The 24,537-nt window shown below is 37.4% G+C and overlaps 1 protein-coding gene across 1 annotated transcript in view; it reads left to right on the top strand.

The window, feature by feature from the left end:
- USP9Y (ubiquitin specific peptidase 9 Y-linked) overlaps positions 1-24,537 on the top strand; it is a 226,358-nt gene that overhangs the window by 54,325 nt on the left and 147,496 nt on the right. The window contains exons 4-8 of the mRNA XM_010356752.2: positions 758-901; positions 12,563-12,711; positions 14,080-14,159; positions 17,352-17,464; positions 18,781-18,999. Of these exons, the coding sequence (XP_010355054.2) occupies positions 758-901; positions 12,563-12,711; positions 14,080-14,159; positions 17,352-17,464; positions 18,781-18,999 (705 nt within the window). The remainder of the gene's footprint in view (positions 1-757; positions 902-12,562; positions 12,712-14,079; positions 14,160-17,351; positions 17,465-18,780; positions 19,000-24,537) is intronic.

A 24,537-nucleotide genomic window follows, 5' to 3' on the forward strand; every position in this document is an offset into this window, starting at 1 on the left:
TAGGTATTAAATTTTCACAGTATATATAAGGCAGCAATTGATAGGCCTTTCACAGATTCTTCTGTAAGTTAAAAATGACAACCAAGAACCTTACTTATTTTTCTGGAATGTTATATTATTTATTGTATGTTTCTTGGCATTACTGCTTGTACAATAGTATCAATTTCTTAAGGGGAGTAAAACTGTTAATACAAATTTAGCTTTTTATTTCTCTCACTTTTATAATCCTCTTATTAACTGTAAAGACTGGTGATGTTACTATGCATATTACAATTGTAATAATTTCTTATTCATGTTTTTTTTTTGGAGACAGAGTTTTGTTCTTGTTGCCCAGGCAGGCTGGAGTGCAATGGCGCGATCTCGGCTCACTGCCACCTCTGCCTCCCAGGTACAAGCTATTCTCCTGTCTCAGCCTCCCAAGTAGCTCAGATTACTGGCGTGTGTCACTACGCCCAGCTGTATTTTTTTTGGTACTTAGTAGAGATGGGGTTTCACCACGTTAAGTCAGGCTGGTCACAAACTCCTGAACTCAGGTGATCCACCTGCCTTGGCCTCTCAAAGTACTGGGATTACAGGCGTGTGCCACCGTGCCCGGACTCTTACTTGTCTTTTTAATATGTAGGCCAGTGGTACCTTTTTCCTTTTAGGTTATGAAATGGTCTCTGCAAGATGTTTAGTCCTTGAATCGGAGATTTTTAAGACTCACATAATGCTGGTACGTCATCTTCTATAAGTGGACTATAATTTCTTCCCTTAGGACAACTACATAAAGAGACAAAATAACAAAGATCTTTCTGTGTCAAGTATGACAGCCATCACTCGTGGCTCTCCAGTAGGAGGGAATGATAGCCAGGGCCAGGTTCCTGATGGACCGTCTCAGCATCTCTTCCAACAGAACCAGGTAGGAGGAGTAAGACTGTTGTTTTGGGTACTGTGGAATACAAAAGGTGAAACATGTCCTGAATGATTTGTAAAGTAATCATAAAATATGTGGTTATTTTAAGTTACACATGAAAAGAGTGACTGTGGGCTGAGTGTGGTAGCTCACACCTGTAGTCTTAGCATTTTCAGAGGCTGAAGAGAGGATTGCTTTAGCCCAGGAGTTCAACAGCAGCTTGGGCAACATGGTGAAACCCTGTCTCTACAGAAAATACAAAAATTAGTTGGGCGTGGTAGCACATGCAGACAGTCCCATCTGCCTGGGGAGCTGAGGCAAGAGTATCACCTGAGCCTGGGAGGTCAAGACTGCAGTGAACTGTGATCAAGGCATTGCACTCCAGTCTGGGTAACGGAGTGAGACCCTGTTTCAAAAAAAAAAAAAAGACTCTGGCCCTTAGTGAAAGGAAACCTTGATTACTGTTCATGGTTGAGAATGTAGCCCTGTGTTTTTCTGTATCTAAGGTCCTATGTGAATCTGAGGGCAAAAGTATTAAATTAATCATTGTAACCTTAGTTATAAGCATAGACATCAGGCAGCTATTTATATTCAAACCCCACTTTATAAGATTATCTTATGACTAACTGCTATCATATCTAAGCCTCATTTTCCATATCTGTAAAACAAGGATAAGTGAAATAATATTTCTAAAAGGTTTATTTTAGTTAACCTAGATTTAGTATCAAAGTTCTGTGCTGATCTATTTGGAAATAATTACTTCTTTTACTATCCTGGTAGATTTTTTGTAGGATACATGAAGCTTCTGATGTTAGTAATTTCCTTTACTTTTCCTTGCCTTTTTTCCTAGAGTGATTCATTAATTGCATTGAGCTATTGTTTTCGGGGTTTTGGCTTTTTAATTTCCATTTCTGTGTTTTTCTTTCTTTTTCTATGATTCGTTATTTTGCTTTCTGTAGGTTTTGTTTGCCGCTCATTTTCTAGTTCCTTGAGGCAGTATTTTGTTGATACGTGGATTTATGTTCATGATGTATATTGGTCTAGTTTTCTTGTGATATATTTGATTGTTGGTATGAGGGTAATGCTGACCTCATAGAATGGCCTAGAAAGAAAGTATTCCCTTTGCTTCCATCTGGTGGAAAAAAATGGTAGAGAATTTATAGGGTTTTGTTTTTATATATTTGAGAGAATTTACCACTGAGCCTTTCTGGGTGTTGTGCCTTCTGTTTCAGAAGGCTGTTATTTATTGACACTTTATTTTATTTTTTATTTTTTTTGAGACGGAGTCTCGCTCTGTCACCCAGGCTAGAGTGCAGTGGCCGGATCTCAGCTCACTGCAAGCTCCGCCTCCCAGGTTTATGCCATTCTCCTGCCTCAGCCTCCCGTATTGACACTTTATTTAGAAAATATTGCCAATTCAAATGATCTGTTTCTTTTCTGAGTTTTGGCAGATTGTGTCTTTAAAGGAATTTCTGGTAGGCATAGAGTTGTTCGTAGTATTCCTTTATAATCCTTCAGTGCAGCAGCCCCAACCCTTTTGGGACCAGCAACTGCTTTTGTGGAAGATAATTTTTCCACAGATGGGGGTACGTAGAATGGTTTTGGGATGAAACTGTTCCACCTCAAGTCTTCAAGCATTAGTTAGATTCTCATAAGGAGCATGCAGCCTAGATCCTTCACATGGATCCAGTTTACAATATGGTTCAGGCTCCTGTGAGATTCTAATGCATCTGCTGATATGGCAGGAGGTGGGCTTAGGTGCTGATGCTGGCTTGCCTGACACTCACCTTCTGCTGCACAGCCTGGTTCCTAACAGGCCACGGACTGGTACCAGTCAGTCTGTGACCTGGGGTTTGGGGATCCATTAATGAGTATGGCATCTGTATTATATGTCCTCTGTTTCAATTCTGTATTAATAATTTATGTTTTCTTTTTTCTTAGCCTGACTAGAGGCTTATTGATGTTTTCAAAGAACCAGCATGTATGGTTTTGCTGATTTTCCTGTTAATTTCTTGTCATTTTCATTCCTGCTGTAGTTCTTTTCTGCTTACTTTGGAATTAATTTGTACTTCTTGCTAGTTTTTTTTAAATGGAAGGTTTAATCACTGATTTTAGATGTTTCTTTTTAATATATGCATTCAGTGGTATAAATTTTTATCTCAGTTCTGCTTTTGCTGTATTCCACAAATTTTAAGTTGAATTTTCACTTTGTGCAAATTTTGTTTTTATTTCTCTTGAGCTTTCTTTCTCTCTCCCTTTTTTTTTCTGTTTTAGACGGAGTCTTGCTCTGTCACATAGGCTGGGAGTGCAGTGGCATGTAGCTCACTGAAGTCTCTGCCTCCTGGGTTCAAGCAATTCTTCTGCCTCAGCCTCCTGAGTAGCTGAAATTACAGGTGTGCACCACCACACCTGTCTAATTTTTGTATTTTTAGTAGAGATGGGGTTTCACCATGTTGGTCAGGCTGTTCTCGAACTCCTGACCTTGTGATCTGCCCTCCTCAGCCTCCCAAAGTGCTGGGACTATGGGCAAAAGCCACCGTGCCCAGCACTTTCTCTTTCTAAATAACTCATGTTATTTAGAAGTGTGTTAGTATCCAAACATTTTAGGATTTTACAGCTGTCTTTTGGTGATTTCTGTTTCAATGTTATTGTGGCCTGAAACCATGTGTTACGTTGTTTTTATTTTAAATTTATTAAGGTGAGTTTTATGGCCACTGGGCAGGTTATCTTGGTGAATGTTCCTAGTGCGCTTAAGAAGAAGGTATACTCACTGTTGTAGGGGAAATAATCTAAAGGTATCAGTTAGATCCAGTTAATTGATGATGCTGTTGAGTTTTTTCTGTTTCTACTGATGTAGTCTGCTAGATCAGTCCATTTCTCATGGAAGGGTGTTGAACTCTCCAACTATCTTAGTGGATCAATCTAGTCTTCCTTGCATTTCTATCAGTTTTTGCCTCACATATTTTGGGGCCATATTATTAGGAGCATATACGTTAAAGATATTTCCAGCTTATTGAATTGACCACATATATTACATTCTTCTTTATACAATTCTCCTTCTCTGAAGTTGACTTTGTGAAGTTAGTATGGCTAATTTCCCTTTCTTTTGATCAGTGTTACCTTGGTATGTTTTTCTTCGTTCCTTTAATTCTGATCTACATCTTTGTATTTAAAGTGAATTTCCTATGGACAGCATGTAGTAGTTGGCTTTTGTTTTTTGATCTACTCTAATCTTTTAATTGTATATTTAGGCCATTGATATTGAAGATGATTATTAATATAGTTGGGTTAGTATTACAGTATTTGTTATTCTTCATTTGTTACCCTTATTGTTTGTTACTAATTTGTGTCCATTTTTTTTGCCTTTTGTGGTTGTAATTGAACATTTTATGTCTTTTTTTCTTTTCTTAGCTTAGATTAATCATAGACTCTTATTTTTAAATTTTGTAGTGGTTGCCCTAGAATTTGTAATATGCATTTATACCAAATCCATAAGTCCACCTTCCAGTGTGGAGTACATAATATGTCATAACAAAATATCTCTAATTGTTTCCTCCTGTTCTTGTATCATTGCTGTCTTTCATTTCATTTTTACATAAGCTGTAATCCTTGAATACATTGTTGTTAATGCTATTTTAATTTAGTTTATTATTTTTGAGACAGGCATCACTGTCAACCCAGGCTAGAATGCAGTAACATGATCTTAGCTTACTGTAGTGTTGAACTCCTGGGATCAGGTGTTGTTGCCACCTCAGCCTCCAAAGTAGCTAGGACTACAGGCATGTGCTAGCATATCTGGCTATTTTTTTCTTTTTTTTAAAAAAATTTTTGTAGCGGATCTCACTATGTTTACCAGGCTAATCTCAAACTCTTGGACTCAAGCAACCCTCCCACTTCAGCCCTCCTGAGTCACTGGTATTACAGGCAGAAGCCACTATGCCCAGCTGCTAATTTTATTTTAAAGAAACCATTATGTCTTAGATCATTAAAGATAAAAAGAAGAGTTTTTATGTTACCTTCCTGCATTCATTATAGAATGCTTTTCTTTTGAAGATGTTTCTGTTGTATATCATTTTTCTACTGTCTTAAAGACTTGCAGAGCAGATACATTGACAACAAATTCTCTTGACTTTTGTCTGAGCAAGTTTTTATTTCTCTACTTTTTAGGTATAATTTTGCAGAATACAGAATTCTAGATTGGTAGTTGTTTCCTCTCAACACTTCTAGATATTTTATTCCAGTCTCTTGCTTGTATGGTATTTTAGACCAAACCCAGTGTAATTCTTATCATTGCTTTGCTTATAAATAAAATGTTGTTTTCCTGTAGCATCTTTCAAACCTTTTATTTTTGATTTTCTGCGGTTTGAATGTATTTCTAGGTGTACTCTTTTGTTTGTTGTTGTTGTTTGTTTGTTTGTTTTGGCATTTATCTAGCTTGGAATTCTCTGAGCTTCCTGAATCTGTTGTTTATTGTGTGACAGTAATTTGGGGAAATTTTTTAGTTGTAATTGCTTCTGGTTTTCTTTCTCTTTTTTTTCCTTTGGCTATTTCCATTACATGTAAGTTGTTGTATAAGACAACTCTACTGTTATCTAACATTTCTGGATACACACACACACACACACACACACACACACACACACACACACATTTTTTTTTTTCTTTTTTTCTTTTTTTTGAGATGGAATCTCTCTGTGTCACCCAGGCTGGAGTGCAGTAGTATGATCTCGGCTCACTGTAACCTGCACTTCCCAGGTTCAAGTGATTCTCCTGCCTCAGCCTCCTGAGTAGCTGGAATTACAGGCACGTGCCACCGTGCCTGGCTAATTTTTGTATTTTTAGTAGAGACAGGGTTTCACCATGTTGGTCAGGCTGGTCTCGAACTCCTGACCTCATGATCCACCCGCCTCGGCCTCCCAAAGTGCTGGGATTACAGCCACCCTGCCAGGCCTACTTTTTTTGTTGTTAGCCTATTTTTCTCTGCTTTTCAGTGTTCAGAGTCTTAATTTTTTTAATGAGTGCATCATTAAAATGCACAGGAATGAAGGCATTCGTCATTCCTGTTGCAGTGTTTTTGATCTATATACTGTATCACCTTGATTCTTTTTTAGAATTTCTATCTCTGCTTACATTAACAGTCTTTCCTCTCATGTCGTCTGCTTTATTCATTAGAGCCCTTTGTGCATTAATGGTAATTATATTTCCATCTGATAAATCTTTTTGTTTGGAGACGGGCTACCATGCTGTTTCCCAGGCTGGAGTGTGGTGGTGGAATCTTGGCTCACCACAATCTCTCCCTCCTAGGCCTCCCAAAGTGCTGGGATTACAGTCTTGAGTCACTGTGTCCAGCCTCCATCTGAAAAACCTAACATTCCTGTTAAATCTGAGTGTGAATTTGTTGCTTGCTCTGTCTCTTCAGTTTTTTTTGCTTTTTAGTATGCATTGTAATTTTTTTCTTGAGAGATGCACATAAAGTACTATATAGAAAGGAACTTTGGTAGATGGGCTCTAATGTACTGGTAAGGTATTTGGAAAGGGGAAGCAGTCTATAATCTATATCATTAAGTCTCAATGTCTTTGTGAGCCTGTGGCCGTTGGACTGTGGCTTACATGGAACATGATGGGTATAGGGAGCTGGAATTGGGGTTTTTAATTCTACCATGTAGAATGCTATAGCAGGCTAGAGTTGAGTATGTTTTTTTCCTTTAGGTCACTTAGGCATTAATAGGCTTACTTTTAATAGAACAGAATGTTCTTCTGTATTTCATAATGGCTGCTTTGCAGACAAGCTCAAGGAGACTTTTTGGGGAAAAGTTTTAAAAAAAAATTGTGTATTCCCATAAAATTTTGCTTCTTAGTAGGTTTTTGTTTTTGTTTTTTGAGATGGAGTCTCGCTCTGTCACCCAGGCTGGAGTGCAGTGGAGTGATGTTGGCTCACTGCACTCTCCACCTCCCAGGTTCAAGCAATTCTCTGCCTCAGCCTCCCGAGTAACTGGGATTACAAGCACCCACCACCACCCCTAGCTCATTTTTGTATTTTTAGTAGAGATGGAGTTTTACCATCTTGACTAGACTGGTCTTGAACTCCTGACCTCATGATCCACCCACCTCAGCCTCCCAAAGTGTTGGGATTACATGCAAGAGCCACCATGCCTGGCCTCTTAGTTTTTAACTTGCATTGCATACTTCCCACCATGAGCCTTCAATAATTCTTTAATTACAGGTTAGATTTTCATACTTTGGGACTGGTTGCCACAGAGGTTTAAGATCTACTCAGATTGTCTGTTTCTTTATAACTTGTTCTTGGTGTACATTGTATGCTTCTGGGAATTTGTCTTTTTCTCCAGGTCATGCAGTTTGCTGAGATACAGTGGTTTATAGGATGCACTGATAATCCTTAATTTTTTTTGTATAAAATCCATAGTCATGCCTCTTTTGTTTCTAATATTAATTATTTGGCTCTTCTTTTCTTAGTGAATCTAGCTAAAGGTTTGGCAGCTCTTTATCTTTTTCAAGAACAGAATTTTTATTTCATTGGTTTTTCTTAGTTGTTTTTCTGTTTTCTGTTTTGTTTACATCTGTACTTGCTTTTGCTTTAATGTGTCACTTAACGAAGGCATATATTCTGAGTAATGCAATGATAGTGATTTCACTGTCTTGCAAACATCACAGTGTACTTACACAAACTTGGATGGTATAACCTACTACACGTGTAGGTCAGTTATTGCCTTAGGTGACTAACCTGTTAGCATGTGTTGAGTATCGCAGGCAATTATAATACAGTGGTAAGTTCTAAACAGAAAAAATTTAGTAAAAATGGAATATTACAATATTATGAGATGACCATTGTATATTTAGTTCATCTTAAATGAAATGTTTGTGGAGCATGGATGTATTTTGTTAATCTTTTAGTTCTTTAAGGTGCAAATTTTGGTTGTTGATTTGAGATCTTTTTTTTTTTTTTTTTTTTTGAGATGGAGTCTCGCTCTGCCACCCAGGCTGGAGTGCAGTGGCCAGATCTCGGCTCACTGCAAGCTCCGCCTCCCGGGTTTACGCCATTCTCCTGCCTCAGCCTCCCGAGTAGCTGGGACTACAGGCGCCCGCCTCGTCGCCCGGCTAGTTTTTTGTATTTTTAAGTAGAGACAGGGTTTCACCGTATTAGCCAGGATGATCTCGATCTCCTGACCTCGTGATCCGCCCATCTCGGCCTCCCAAAGTGCTGGGATTACAGGCTTGAGCCACCGCGCCCGGCGAGATCTTTTTTTAAAATGCTTTAGGGTTCTCTCAGCACTGCTCTGCTGTATCCCATAAGTTTGGTATTTTTTCATTTTTATTTGCCTCACATATTATAGTTTCTATTGGACTTCTCATCTTTGATGGATGGGCCATTTAACACGTTTTGTTTAAATTCTACTTATTTATGGATTTTTTGGGGTTTTTTTCTGCTGTTGATTTCTTTTTTTATTTTTGAGGTGGAGAGTCTTCGCTGTGTCTCCCAGGCTGGAGTGCAGTGGTGTGATCTCAGCTCACTGGAAGCTCTGCTTCCTGGCTTCTCCTGCCTTAGCCTCCCAAGTGGCTGGGCCTACAGATGCATGTCACCAAGCCCGGCTAATTTTGTTTTTGTATTTTTAGTAGACAACGGGGTATCACTGTGTTAGCCAGAACGGTGTTGATCTCCTGACCTCATGATCCGCCCACCTCGGCCCCCCAAAGTGCTGGGATTACACGCGTGAGCCCCTGCACCTGGTCTCTTCTGCTATTGATTTCTACTTTTATCGTATCCTGATCTGAAAAGAAACTTTTATGAGTTAAGTCTTCCTATACATGTTAAGATTTATTTTGTGGCATTATGTGTCCTTATGAATGTTCCATGTGCCCTTGAAAAGAATGTGTATTCTGCTACTTTTGTGAATGTAGAGCAGGAATCCCCAGTCCCAGGTCGGACCATTACCACACTGTGGCCTTTTAGGAAGTGGGTCGTACAGCAGAACGTGAGCATCAGGCAGGTGAGCAAGCATTGCCATCTGAGCCCCACTTCCTGTCAGACCAACGACAGCATTAGATTCTCAAAATATGTAAGTTGCATGCTCCTTGTGAGAAATCCAGATTCTGATGATCTCAGGTTTCATCCCAAACTCTCCCACCTCTCGACTGGCTCCATCCATGGAAAAATTGTTAATTGTTGTTAATCTCTTACTGTGCCTAATTTATAAATTTAACTTTAGATATGTATGGATAGGCTTGACTGTGACTGTGGTGGGTTCACTTCCACAATGGTGTACTCACATGGCAGATGGATAGAGGCCTGTTTCTTACCATGTGAATCCCCTCATAAAGCTGCCTGAGTGACTTCAGACGTGGCGGTTAACCTCTGCCAGAGAAAGTGATCCAAAAGAGGGAAGAAAAAGCCATGGTACCTTTCATGACCTAGACTCACAAGTTGCATTGTCATTTCCACAGTATCCTACCTGTATATTCTAGGTCAGAAACACACCTAAGGGTTATATTCATATAGCATCATTAATCTGAAAGTTTACTTATATTATTATTACCTTTCTATTTTAGAGAATATAACTGTTTTCTCACTGGCCAGAATGGGGTTGGTTAATTCAAGCTTAGAGACTGTTGAATCAGAGATAGGTAAGATTCAGTGTCTTCTATTTTGTTCTTACTTTCCAATAGACTATAGTGGGGCTCTTCCCACTGTTTCAGTGAAACAGTGCTGAAATGTTTCACTCTCTTCTTTGGAGGTCTCCATTAGGTTTTATTATTTCCAACTATGGCACTTGAACATCCAGAATATATCCTAACAGGAAATCAAACTTTCTGCTTCAAGCCTTGTAAATAATGTGTTAAAGTTTTGCTGAAGCTCATCTTCCCACACTTTCTGTGACTTTCCACTTGCATCTGCCGTGCATTTTGAGCTAGTTCTAAGCCTGCTGCCCATATCCATTGTAGGCAGAATTGTATTGGAATGAAATCATTAATCGCAGTTATCTTGTCTGTATGTTTCTGGAGTATTTTTTCTTACCCAGGTAGTTTCTGCAGTTTTTTAAACAAGCAATTAATTTTAGCCACTTTTCAGTTATAGGGAGACGCAGTAATCTGTTGCAAATATCACATCTGACTTGGAAGTTGAAGCCCACATGCATGTGCTTTTTGTTTCTCTTGCTTTTGGAATTTCTGTTCATTTGGCTATATACAGTAAACGTCACTTGGGATGCATAATATACAAATACTGGGTTTGACAAATGAAAGACTTGTAACCACCAGTATAATGAACACGTAAAATACAAAAATCTATTTGCATTGTCCCTGTATATTTAACTCTTCCCTTTTCAGTTCCTGGCAAATGCTGATCTGCTTTTCATTTGTATGTTTTGCCTTTTTCTTTTTCTTTTGTTTCCTTAACTAGAGAGGGGTCGCCCTATGTTGCCCAGGCTGGTCTCAAACTCCTGGGTTTAATCGATCCTCCCATCTTCACCTCCCAAAGTGCTGGTGTTATGGATGTGAGCTACCATGCCGCAGTTTGTCTTTTCTAAACTCTTATATAAGCATCATGCTGACTTAATCTTTTGATATTTGGCATTATGCATCTAGTATTCTTCCATGTTGTTAATGTTGCAGCAAAAGTTTTTTTCCTGTCAATTGCTGAGTAGTATTTTATTGCATACATGTACTAGTTTGTCCATTTGCCTGTTGAAGGACAGTTGGGCGACTGAAAGACTGAAAAAGAAATAAATAGGCCGGGCGTGGTGGCTCAAGCCTGTAATCCCAGCACTTTGGGAGGCCGAGACGGGCGCATCACGAGGTCAGGAGATCGAGACCATCCTGGCTAACACGGTGAAACCCCGTCTCTACTAAAAATACAAAAAACTAGCCGGGTGAGGTGGCGGGCGCCTGTAGTCCCAGCTACTCGGGAGGCTGAGGCAGGAGAATGGCGTAAACCCGGGAGGCGGAGCTTGCAGTGAGCTGAGATCTGGCCACTGCACTCCAGCCTGGGCGACAGAGCGAGACTCCGTCTCAAAAAAAAAAAAAAAAAAGAAATACATAAATAGAATTTCAGTTTCTGAGTACAAACTTGTAACCACCAGTATAATGATTCTGAGTACAGAAACTGAAATTGTAGTTTTAAAATCTTGCAATGAAGAAAACATTGGCAAGTTCTACTAAACATTTAAGAAATGAGGTCAATTTTATACAGTCCTCTTCCAGACATACTTTTCAATTTAATCTTCCTAAAACATAATTGATGTTTGTAAGGAAGAAATTTATATGTTGCTTAAGTTAAATATTTTAATCTCTTTAATTATGAGGTGTTAATTCTTGATGTTTTGAGGAATCCAGCTTTATTGCCTTTTCTTGTTTGTCTCTCTCAAGAGGAACTGAGGAAAAAGAAAAGTAACAGCAATAGGAACCTGTAATCCCTAGTTATGAATTTTTGTGTCTAAACTATTGGTTATTGTTAAGGAATGTAGAGTTTTTTTGGAACAGGTTGTGAATCTATAATTATAATCTATAATCTATAAAAATAAGTTTAAAAAAGCAGGTGTCTACAGAATTTATGTAGTACGTAGCCAGACTAAATTATTAGAAGCTAAATTGGTAAAGACACTAAAGTAAACACAACGGTGCATGTAAGGGTGAAGATTAGTGCTACCTTTTATAATGTCGTTTGGGAATATAGCCTTAAAAGGAATTGTTTATCCTGTTTAGTCATTTTACTTCAATATCCTATCCTTAAGTTGATAATTCATAAGGTTTATTGTGAGTATATTTATTAATAGTAAACATGACAAAAACATACCTTCTAATTTTTACTTAGTCAACTCATGCAGTAATTTGTAGCCATTAATTTTTTTTTTTTTTTTTGAGACAGAGTCTTGCTGTGTCACCCAGGCTGGAGTGCAGTGGTGCAATCTCGGCTCACTGCAAGATCCACCTCCTCGGTTCACGCCATTCTCTTGCCTCAGCCTCCCGAGTAGTTGGGACTACAGGTGCTCACCACCATACCTGGCTAATTGTGTTTTTTTGTATTTTTAGTAGAGACGGGGTTTCACTGTGTTAGCCAGGGTGGTCTTAATCTTCTGACCTTGTGATTCGCCTGCCTCAGCCTCCCAAAAAGCTTGAGATTACAGGGTGTGAGCCACCGCACCTGGCCGCCATTAGTTAATTTTTAAGATTCTTAATCACCCAGGCATGGTGGCTCACTCATGCCTGTAATCCCAGCACTTTGGGAAGCTGAGGCAGGTGGATTACCTGAGGTCAGGAGTTCGAGACCAGCTTGACCAATATGAGGAAATGCTGTCTCTACTAAAAATACAAAAAATTAGCCAGACGTGGTGGTGGGCGCCTGTAATCACAGATACTTGGGAGGCTGAGGCAGGAGAATCACTTGAACCCAGGAGGCAGAGGTTGCAGTAAGCCGAGATTGCGCCACTGCACTCCAGCCCGGGCAAGACAGAGTGATACTCCATCGCTGCCTCCAACAAGAAAGATTCTTAATCATGAGGAAATATACTTCTATATTAACCTTATTAAATTTTAAAAAGATAAACAGTGTGACCCTTGTTTTATTAAACATTTGAGCATATATATGGACGCTTAAAAATAGATGTTTTTCCTTAATCTGTGGTTTAAATTTGGAATATTTAATTTTTAATTAAGACCTCATCACCTGATTCTTCCAATGAGAATTCCATAGCAACTCCTCCCCCAGAGGAACAAGGGCAAGGTGATGCCCCACCACAGCACAAAGATGAAGATCCTGCATTTCCACATACTGAGCTGGCAAAGCTGGATGACATGATCAACAGGTGCATTTGTTTGGATTTGTTTTATTAATGGATGCAGTAAACTAGAAAAGCAAAACTACTTACTACCAGCATTGCAGCTAGTAATGAGAAAAAGAAAAAAGTAGCTTGTAGTGTCTCAAGTCTTACTCTTTTAATAGTCTGAACACTTTAGTCCTAGCTGAACACTTCGCAGCTCATTGTACTTAGTGCAGGCATTTCTTGTGGATTTTAAATATTGGAAGGTAATGACAATATGAATACAGTTTCAAATTAATGATGCTCTATGAACCCTTCATGTGTTTGTAGCCTAGACAAATAGGTAGATGTTTTGTTTTGAATGTTTACAAACATTTCTCTTTGATAACAACTTCGTACCAGAGTTCTGGAGAACTTTTCTCGGTTGTGGAATGTCCATTTGCTACAGCAGGGACCTTATTGCAGAAGTTTGTATTGCTTCTTTCTCTGTTTTGTTTAGTGGTTGCTGATTTCTGTTAGAGTGTGTTTTTCATAAGGACTAGAGAACTGAAACTGTTAGTAAATCCTTAGTGGCAGGAAGAATATTTTTGTGTGTGTATATAAAAGCAACAAAAAGGATAGAATCAGTTTACCTTTAATAGATTAGATGTATTGAGGCATCTTTTTAAAAATGAAAACAGATATTTGGGAATTTTGCTGTTTCTTAGTATAGGGATTAAGGGACAGATGAAAGAAAGTTATTTCAGGGGAGTAGTGGTTTAGTCAGTAGACATAGTTGCAAAAAGCTAAACTTTTTATAAAACTAAGGAATGTACCAGGTGAGTGTGTGGTGCCCTTTGCATCACTTTTGAATGTAGGAGTGTACTTAAGATGGCATAGAGGCTTTCTGTATTGCCTTTTGATATGGGAATGTACCTATGACAGTAGGTTTAGAGACTCACACCTGAGACATACATGATCTTTAGGAAAAGGTGAGATAAATGTCTTGTTGAGATTTCCTGATTTCTTTTGTCTTTGTGAAGGGAGTAAAAGAAAACATTTGCCACACTGTATCCTTTTACTAATAAATATGAACCCCCAAAGAGCATTTTCCTACTAATAAATGGTATACATTTAATTGATAATTGAATAGGTTAGTTTTAGTATTATATGGAAGCTATTGAAAGAATTCCCTGCCATTGCTGTATCTCATTTGACAGTGCCTAAAAAAATTCTGTATGTAGACACAATAGATGTCTTTTAATTTTGCAATGTAGATAATTTGCCCACTTCTTTTTAAAAGTGTTTATGGTGAATATAATATAGTCGGAATTTCTCACTTTTTCATAGTAACAGTAATTATGGTAGGTAACTTACAGTGTTTCATTAATATGAAACCAGTAAAGCCTCTTTTTGTTTTATAATAATTCTTAGGCCTCGATGGGTGGTTCCTGTTTTGCCAAAAGGGGAATTAGAAGTTCTTTTAGAAGCCGCTATTGATCTTAGTGTAAAAGGTGAGTTTGGATGTACATTTTCTATAATAAGTGCTCCTATTTATACTTAACACCTTGTTCTTAAAGGCTTTTTGTCCCTCTGTTATAAAGGTACTGTTTATTCCTAGTTTATAATCTCTTACACACCTTCCTGGTAAGGATTATTTCACATATATACATGCATATTATGTATACTTACTACATATATACATACACACAAACAAATACGTATACTTCCCTATAGTAAAGGTACATAGAAATCTGTAGATAGCCTTTAGAGATATTTGGAGCCATTTGACTATTATATATAATTTTATATGTATAGCCATATTTCTAAGGTGAGAATATATATTTTTTAAATTTTTAAAAAGATTCTTATCCAGAAGTTAGAAAATATTTTCCAGGATATAATAGTTCCAAAGTCTGCTATATAAAGTAATGTACATTAAAGCATATTTTACAATTTAAAAAGTACTGCATAGAAGTTTATTGTGTGACATCATATTTGGTGACTTTTTTTACTTAAGTCACATGTGATTGAAAAATGTGTTAATTTGTGATTGAGAAATATGTTAATTTGGAAATAATTTTGCCAATAATTTTTATTTTATTTTTTTTTTGAGATAAAGTCTTGCTCTGTCACCTAGGCTGGAGTCAGTGGTGTGATACCAGCTACTGCAACTTCCACCTCCCAAGTTTAAGTGATTTTTCAGCCTCAGCTCCCCTAAGTAGCTGGGATTACAGGCATGAGCCACCAAGCCACCACACCGGGCCAGCCCCATTTTTTTTTTTTTTTTTTTTTTTTTAACATGGAAATCAGTATTTCACTGACACTGAGTGTATATGTTTAATAAACTGTCTAGCTTACATATTTAGCTTTTTTTCTTTCTTAACACAGAGTTGAAGGGTTTTTCTCAAGAAAAGTCTTAAAACATGAAGCTTTAATTTTTTAAAAAAACAACCTGTGAAGAAAATTTGACATTTTTACTTTCAGCCACAAGTACAAGCTTTGGGTGTGAATGAAACATTTTGGATGATTTTTTGTAATAGTAGGTGCAGTTAAATTAATGGATGAGCAGTGTTTGTAATATTTCGTATTTATTTTTATTTATTTATTTATTTATTTATTTATTTTATTTTTTATTTCACTTTATTTTTTTTTGAGATGGAGTCTTGCTTTGTTGCCTAGGCTGGAGTGCAGTGGCGCAATCTTGGCTCACTGCAAGCCCCGCCTCCAGGGTTCATGCCATTCTCCTGCCTCAGCCTCCCCGGTAACTGGGACTAAAGGCACCCACCACCATGCCGGGCTAATTTTGTTTTTTTTTTAGTGGAGACGGGGTTTTACTGTGTTAGCCAGGATAGTGTCGATCTCCTGACCTCAGGATTCGCCTGCCTTGGCCTTCTAAAGTGCTGGGATTAGAGGGGTGATCCACTGCCCCTGGCCAATATTGTGCATTTTTTAAAAGGACTTTGAAGACTGTTAAGAAAGGTTAGAAGTATTTAATTTTTGTGCCATTTAATGGGAACTTAACTGTCAGTGTTGTAAGACAAATTTTTAATTCCTCTGTTGTCCTGTAAAGTGTTTCTGTTGCTGAGTCTGACTCCGTGGTGATATTGATACTTTCATTTAATAACTATCCTACAGTCATTTAAAGACTGTTGTGTTGTTTTGTTGATCTTAGCAATATGTGATCTAGTGACCTCTGAAAATATTTTATCAGATTGAAAATGTTTCTCCTCATTTAAATTTCTTTTGTTAATTGCATATTTATTCATTAATTGAGCAAATGCCAAGGACTTCAGTACTGGGTATGTTCTATGGTCTAACACTACAAAACGAACAGAAACTGGAAATGGTATTTCAGTTTATAGCATTGATATTCAGTGGATGTATGTCATTTGCAGGGACTTTGCCTCTGTCCTTTTTTTCTGGGATCATGATTACTGTAAGATACTGTAAGATTAAACTAGTTTAAATGATAGTGTAGTATGTATATAATTCAAATCAAAATATATATCCTTGTACATATTTAATATGTTCTGAGTTGCTTGAAGAGTTACAGGTTTTCTGGCTGGGTGCAGTGGTCCTGTAATCCCTGTAATCTCAGCACTGTGGGAGACTGAGGCCGGAAGGTCACCTGAGGTCAGGTGTTTGAGACCAGCCTGGCCAATATGGCAAAACTCTGTCTGTATTTAAACTACAAAAAATAGCCAGGAGTGGTGGTGCATGCCTATCATCCCAGCTATTTGGAGGCTGAGGCAGGAGAATTTTTTAAACCTGGGAAGCGGAGATTGCAGTGAGCCAAGATTGTGCAACTGCACTCCAGCCTGGGAAACAGAGCAAGCCTCTGTTTCAAAAGAAAAAAGTGGGAAGTTTTCTTTTTTGATGGAGGCACTTGGATCTTGCTTTTGTTAAATCAGGTAAAGGTAAATAGAAGCGAGAAACTTAGGATTCGTCTCTTAAATTTGATGATAAATGTGTAATTTACCAGGAAAATCAGATTTTTTAATTGTCACTTTTTAATTTTCAGGTTTTGAACTGTCTTTCAGTAATTAAAATGCTGTGAAATGGTTCAATTCCCTGTCTACTAGTAAACATTCTTTACGTCCGATGTCATATTTTCTTTTTTTTTTTTTTTTTTTTTTTTTTTTGAGACGGAGTCTTGCTCTGCCGCCCAGGCTGGAGTGCAGTGGCCGGATCTCAGCTCACTGCAAGCTCCGCCTCCCGGGTTTACGCCATTCTCCTGTCTCAGCCTCCCGAGTAGCTGGGACTACAGGCGCCCGCCTCGTCGCCCGGCTATTTTTTTTGTATTTTTAAGTAGAGACAGGGTTTCACCGTATTAGCCAGGATGGTCTCGATCTCCTGACCTCGCGATCCGCCCGTCTCGGCCTCCCAAAGTGCTGGGATTACAGGCTTGAGCCACCGCGCCCGGCCCGATGTCATATTTTCAAGCTTTCAATTCATTACTTGATTTGATGTAGTTTACACAACTCTTTCTAAAATTTACTGAATATTATATTTCTTTCCTTTTTCTGAAATCCCAGGTTTTTTCGCCTTTTTAATATCTTATAATGTCATGTCCCATTTCAAAAGCCACAACACTATTTGTGAATTGGAGACCATAATAGTTTGTAGCAATTTATTATGTTTAATCATGTAATTGGCCAAATAATTTTTTTTTTTTAACATTCTTTGTTTGGCTCTTGTTTTAGGCCTTGATGTTAAAAGTGAAGCATGCCAACGTTTTTTTCGAGATGGACTAACAATATCTTTCACTAAAATTCTTATGGATGAGGCTGTGAGTGGCTGGAAGTTTGAAATTCATGTGAGTCTTGTATTTCATTTCTGGGACTCAGATTTACATCCTGTGGATTCGTTTTTGAAAAATACTTCCGTGCGTAACATATTAACATATCAAGTCTGCTGATAAATACTGCATAATTGAAGGTTACCTTGGTCTTTAAAAATGAGCTTGCAGTTTTGATTTAGTAAACCTTGGTTTAACCTGTCCCCTGAAATTTCAATGACCTTGTAACCTTACACACAATACAGTGTATTTCATCAGTTACATGATAGTGTTGATTGGAAGAGGTACTATTTTGTACCACTTGAGATAAAAAATATTTAAGCAGACTCTCAATGTAGCTGGGATAACAAAGGATGTAATTTCAGTGCAAATGTAAATGGTAAAGAAACTCATTATGCACAAATGTAAAGCAAAGAAACTATTTTCCAGAGTGTAGTAGTTCTAAATTTGCTTATGTGATGTGCAGAGAATGAAAGAAAGAAGATTGGTAGAGAAAGAAGACCCCTGTCTTGGAAATTTAGACCAGAAACCACATAATTTTGTAATATGAGTTCAGACTTAGAGTTTTGATGCCAAAAAAGTGAAATAGAATTTAATATATTACCAGCTTAGTAGTATCTTCAAGTGACGGGTAAAAGGAAACAAGTAATCTCAGGTAATACTGTAAGGCTGATACCTGGATATATGTGGCAGTCTGCCAAGTATCTTGATTTAAGATCCCTTCATATTCCAGAGATTTTAAAAGTGACAAAAAATAAGGTATCTTTACTGAATTACTGTATATACTTCAGGCCTCTGGTTCTTATTTAGAAAATGCAGTTAACCAAAAGTTATGAATCAAATACATACTTTTCGATGACCTCAACCTAAAAAATACAACTTAGACATTTTCCACAAATGACCATGGCATACATATGCCAGCAGCTCTGAATTGACCTGTAACTTTTTTTTAGGTGTGGACATTGAAATTTTAAAAATATGTGACTTTTGAGTTGAGATGTTGGTAACAAAACTTCAAATGTTTCCTCTTAAGTAGAAATTCCAGAGAGAAAAGTGGAAATTTATGTGTGTCCTATGGACATAAAGCAGAAATAGACAAACTGTGGTACCTACTTTGTTATCTTTCTCAAATAGCTTTTGAAATTAGGTGCACATTTATGAAATAAATATTAATTTATCTTTATCAGTGTATTACTTTGATCACGATATTAGTGAAATAAGCCGAATTAAGATGACCAGTGCAGAATAATGGAAAGAGATTATTAATAAAGATTGTGTTTGAAATTGCAATGTTTTCTTATTATAAACTGTATTGTATCCTATCCATGTAACAGAGATGTATTATTAACAATACTCATCGCCTAGTGGAGCTTTGTGTGGCCAAGTTGTCCCAAGATTGGTTTCCACTTCTAGAACTTCTCGCCATGGCCTTAAATCCTCATTGCAAGTTTCATATCTACAATGGTACACGTCCATGTGAATTAATTTCCTCAAATGCTCAGTTGCCTGAAGATGAATTATTTGCTTGTTCTTCAGATCCTCGAACACCAAAAGTGTGTTGGTTTGTTATTTTCAAGATTAAATATTAATTTTTTCTGTTTGTATTTGCCACAAACTGTTAGTGAGGTGAACCTCTCTTTAAATAATGGTCAACAAGTCAATACATAGTCTTATTTTTTGTGGGTTTCTGTTTAAAGGCCTGTTATTTAATATGTATAACCTTGAACTCATGGTCAATAACCATATAACTCATGCCTGAACAGAGCGTATTATGTATTGGTTGGTTGAATATGCTCTCTGGAGCATAGCGTTGTGTTTCTCTGAGGAGAAGTCAGTATTTGCCAATTCATTATTCACAGCTACTTTAGAGACTGTAATTACTGCAAATAAGCATGGACTGTTCTTTGTTTGTACTGTGTGTATATGTTTTTTAAAACAGCCGAATACTTACATATATTTACAGACCATATAAACTTAGTGAGATTTAAAAATTGTACTGTTTTGCTTTCATGACATACCATTAGGCATTTCTTGTAATGCCTAATTTTCTTAGGAGAAGATGGCTCAGTGTTCAACAGCTAAATCTTGAATCATGTAAGTAATCTTTGTAAATGTACCTCAGAGGGAAGTTAGATCTGCTTTATACTCACCAGAATTACAATTTTTCTCAAGGAAGTGGGATAGAAGAAAACAAAACCTAATTATATACCAAAAAAGCCAAAAAAGAAAGAACAGCCAAAACTACTGCACTAGCAGTCAAGGCTATGGAAAAGTCACCCAGTTTTATTTTCACTTTAATGTGTCAGTATCTTTCATATTACTGTAGTGGCTATTTCATATCTCAAAGTTAGTTTGATTGTATTAAATTCAATAAATATTTAAGCACATAAAACTTAACCAGCAGTAGAAAAAGAAAATAGAACATGGCTTTGGCAAGTATACTGCATATGCACATGTGCGTGTGCTCACACACATGCAAACACACAAACTCACAGAATCCAAAATTATAAAATGATACAGAATTCCTTGAAAGTAGTATAAAATTTTTGTGAACAGAGATAATTTAGTTTTTTCTTTCCCATTGGTTCAAGTTGGTTAAATTCTGTTACTGCTTTTTCTTGTGTTATTTCCAGAGGCAGGACTTAAGTAGTATATTGAATAGAAATGACAAAATGAGGCATTCTTAATTGTTCCTAATCTTAGATAAACAGCTTTCAGTCTTTCATCATAGAATATGACATTAGCCAAGAGCTTTTTACATAAGGTCTTTCTTGTGTTAATGTCAGTTATTTCTATTCCTCATTTGTTTAGTGTTTTTTATCATTGTGGTGGTAAATTTTGTCAAATGCTTTTTTGGCATTGATGGGGAGATGATCATGTGATTTTTTTTTCCTTTTATTCTCTTAAGATTGTGTGTCATATTGATCGATATTTGTATGTTGAAGTGTCTTTCATTCCAGGGAAAAAAAGTTCCACTTGGTCATGTATATAATCTTTTTAATGTGTTTTGAATTTTGTTGTTAGTATAGCATTGCGGAATTTTGCGTCGATATTTATAAGAGATCAATATTTATATAGAGGGTTTTTTTTCTTTTTGTAGTTTCTTTGTCTTGTTTTGATGTCAGGGTAACGCTGTCTTCATAGATGAATTTGGGTATGTTCTTTCCTCCTCGGTTTTTTCAAAGAGTATGAGGATGATTGGTGTTCTTTAAGTGTTTGGTAGAATACTCCAGTGAAGTGATTGGGTTTTATTTTGGCTTTTCTTTATTGGGGTATTTTTGCTTGCTTATTCTGTCTGATTAGTTATGGGCCTATTCAGATTTTCTATTTCTTCATGGTTGTCTCTGGTGTAGATTGTGTATTTCTAGAAAGTTGTCCTCCTATCTAGGTTATCCAATTTTTTGTTTCTATAATGTACATAGTAATGTCTCCTCTTTTGTTTCTGCTATTAGTTATTTGAGTCTTCTCTCTTTTTCTTAGTCAAACTGGCCAGAATTTTGGCAATTTGTTTATTTTTTCAAGAACCACATTTTAGTTTTGTTGTTTTTCTGCTCTGTCTGCTAATCTCTTGCATTTCTATTCTTCTGCTGTCTTTGGGTTTATTTTGTTATCCTTTTTGTAGTTCTTTTTTGTTTGTTAATTTTTGTTTCTGTTTTTGATACAGTGTCTTGCTCTGTCGCCCAGGCTGGAGTGCCATGGCATGATCTCAGCTCACTGCAACCTCCATCTCCCATGTTCAAGTGATTCTTATGCCTCAGCCTCCATAGCTGCTGGGGTTACAGGTGCTCACCACAATACCTTGCTAATTTATGTATTTTTAGTAAATGAGGTTTCACCATGTTGGTCAGGCTGGTCTCAAACTCCTGACCTCAGATGATCCACCCACCTCGGCTTCCCAAAATGCTGGGATTATAGGCATGGGCCTCTGTGCCCCGTTTCTTTTTGTGGTTCTTTAAAGGTGTAAGTTTTCAGTTGTTGATTGAAGATCCTTTTTAAAGAATCCTCTGTACTATGAAGTTCTCTCTTTGCACAGCTTTTGCTGCATCTCATAAGTTTGATATGTTTTCATTTTTATTTGCCTCAAATATTATACTTTCTGTTGGAGTTCTCCTCCTTGATGATGGGTCGATTAAGATGTGTTGTTTAATTTCTACTTATTTATGGATTTTTCAGTTTCTATTTTGTTTTCTCTTTGAGATGGAGTTTCGCTTTTTCATCCAGGCTAAAGTGCCATGGCATGATATCAGTGATATCAGCTCACTGCAACCTCTGCCTCCTGGGTTCAAGCAATTCTCCTGCCTCAACCTCCGGAGTAGCTGGGATTACAGGTGTATGCCGCCACACCCAGCGAATTTTTTTGTATTTTTAGTAGAGATGAGGTTTGACCGTGTTGGCCAGGCTGGTCTTGAACTCCTGACCTCGAGTGATCCTCCTGCCTTGGCCTCCCAATGCGCCAAGCTGATTTTTCAGTTCTTCTTTTCTTTTTTGATCTCTCTGTCACCCAGGCTTCAGTGCAGTGGTACCATCTCGGCTCACTGCAAGCTCCACCTCCTGGGTTCACACCATTCTCCTGCCTCAGCCTCCTGAGTAGCTGGGACTACAGGCGCCCGCCACCACACCTGGCTCATTTTTTGTATTTTTAGTAGAGACGGGGTTTCACTGTGTTAGACACGATGGTCTTGATCTCCTGACCTCGTGATCCGCCTGCCTTGGCCTCCCAAAGTGCTGGGATTATAGGCATGAGCCACCGTGCCTGGCCTCAGTTTTTCTTCTGCTATTGATTCCTAGTTTCCTTGCATCCTAATCTGGAAAGATAGTTTGTATGAGCTCAATCTTAAATATGTTAAGATTTGTTTGTTATGTAACGTATCCTGATAATGTTCTAAGTGCACTTGACGAGAATCTTTATTCTGCTACTTTGGTGTAGAGTGTTCCATAAATGTTTGTTAGGTCAACTTGTTCTCTACTGTTGTGCAAGGCTTTTTTTTTTAATTGATCTTTTTTCTCTTCTTTTGGGAGACAGGGCTTTGCTCTTGTCACCCAGGCTGGAGTATAGTGGTGCCATCTCAGCTCACTGCAACCTCTGCCTCCCAGGCTCAAACCGTTCTCCTGCCTCAGCCTGCTGTGTAGCTGGAATTAGAGGCACCTGCCACTGTGCTTGGCTCAGTTTTGTATTTTTAATAAGAGACAGAGATTCATCATGTTGGCTAGTCTGGTCTTGAACTTCTAATGTCCAGTGATCCTCCCGCTTTGGCTTATTGACATTTTGTCTGATTGTTTACTGATGATTGGAAATGTGGTATGAAGTGTCTGACTAGTTCTGTACAATTGTTTCTCTCTAGGTCTCTTAATGTTTGCTTCACACAGTCAGCTGTTCTGAAGTTTGGTCTATGCACATTTATAATTGTGGCAAATTCACCCTTTTATGATTATATAACATCCTTTTTTGCCTCTTATGAGAGATGCTACCTAAAATTTATTTTGCTTCATGTTAGCAAAATATGTTCTCTCTTAGTTTATTTGTGTGGAATTTTTTGTTTGTTTGTTTGTTTTTTGAGACAGAGTCTTGCTCTGTTGCACAGGCTGGAGTGCAGTGGCGCAATCTTGGCTCACTGCAAACTCGGCTTCCCAGGTTTAAGTGATTCTCATGTCTCAGCCTCCCAAGTAACTGGGATTACAGGTGTGCACCACCATACCCTGCTAATTTTTGTAATTTTAGTAGAGATGGGGTTTTGTCTTGTTGGCCAGACTGGTCTCAAACTCCTGACCTCAGGTAATCCACCCACGTTGGCCTCCCAAATGTTTTGTATTCTTAACTTTCAAGTTGTGTGCATACTTGTATTTAAGAGTGTCTTTTGTAGACAGTGTATCTTGGATTCTGTTTTTGTTTTTTGAATCTATTCTGCCAATCTGTATCATTTGATTGGGAAGTTGAATCTACTTTATATTCAGAGTAATTAGTGATAAAGAAGGATTTACCACTGCCGTTTGGTGGTTTTCTGATGTCTTACAGCTTTTTTCTGTCTAATTTTCTTACCTACTGACTTTATTTTTGTAATTTCAATTCTTCAGATTGTTTTGTATGGACATACTGTGATTCTTCTCATTTCCTTTTAGGCATGTTCCCTAAGTAGGTTTTTCCTGTTTACCATGCAGATTACATAGAGGCATACCTTGGAGATAGTATTGCAGGTTGAATTCCAGACCACTGCAGTAAAGCAGTTACCACACTGAAGGGAGTTGCACAAGTTTTTTGTTTCTCAGTGTATGTGTAATTTTCACTATACTTTGTTAAGTATGTGGTAACATTATGTCTTTAAAAAATGTACTGTATTAAAACATTAATTTTAAAATGCTTCATTGCTAAAAAAGTGACAATGTGTTTACAAATTTTACTTCTTAAAAAAAAACACAACATAGTATCTGCAAAGTTCAGTAAAGCAAAACATAATAAAATGAGGTATGCCCGTATATAATAGCTGTAACAGTCTGTTTTAAACCCATACCAACTTGATTTCAGTTGCATACATAATGTCCTTTACACCTCAACTGCTCCAATTATGTTATTGATGTCACAAATGATATCTTTTTATGTGTAATAGTGATGTAAGTTTTTTAATTCTTTGGCCTCTCAAATTCTGGAAGAGAATAAAAAGTGGAGTTATTGGACAAAATTTCAGTAATACTGAGTTTTGTAAATTTGTGGTTTTCTTTACCACAGATTTGGTAATTTTTTTTAATACATTGAGTTATCACCGAGGGCCCTTGTATTTCAACCTGCACTCCGTTTAGCATTTTTGTAGTCTAGTAGTAATGAACTCTAGCACTTTTGTTTGTCTAGAAATGTTTTAATTTCAAGGACTGTTTTGCCACGTACCAGATTCTTATTTGATAGTATTTTCCTTTCAGTACTTCCTAATGAGAATTCAGCTGCTAGCTATTTTTGAAGGATTTTTGTTGTTGCTGTTGTTTTGTTTTTGTTACGTGAAGAGTTACTTTTCTTACTAATTTTTAGATTCTTTCTTTTTATAATGTTTTTTGGTGGTAGTCTTTGGGGGTGTGCCTTCCCTGGAGGTACTGAGCCTTTTCTA

Source organism: Rhinopithecus roxellana, chromosome 22 (assembly GCF_007565055.1).
Source record: "Rhinopithecus roxellana isolate Shanxi Qingling chromosome 22, ASM756505v1, whole genome shotgun sequence".
NCBI classification, from domain to species: Eukaryota; Metazoa; Chordata; class Mammalia; order Primates; family Cercopithecidae; genus Rhinopithecus; species Rhinopithecus roxellana.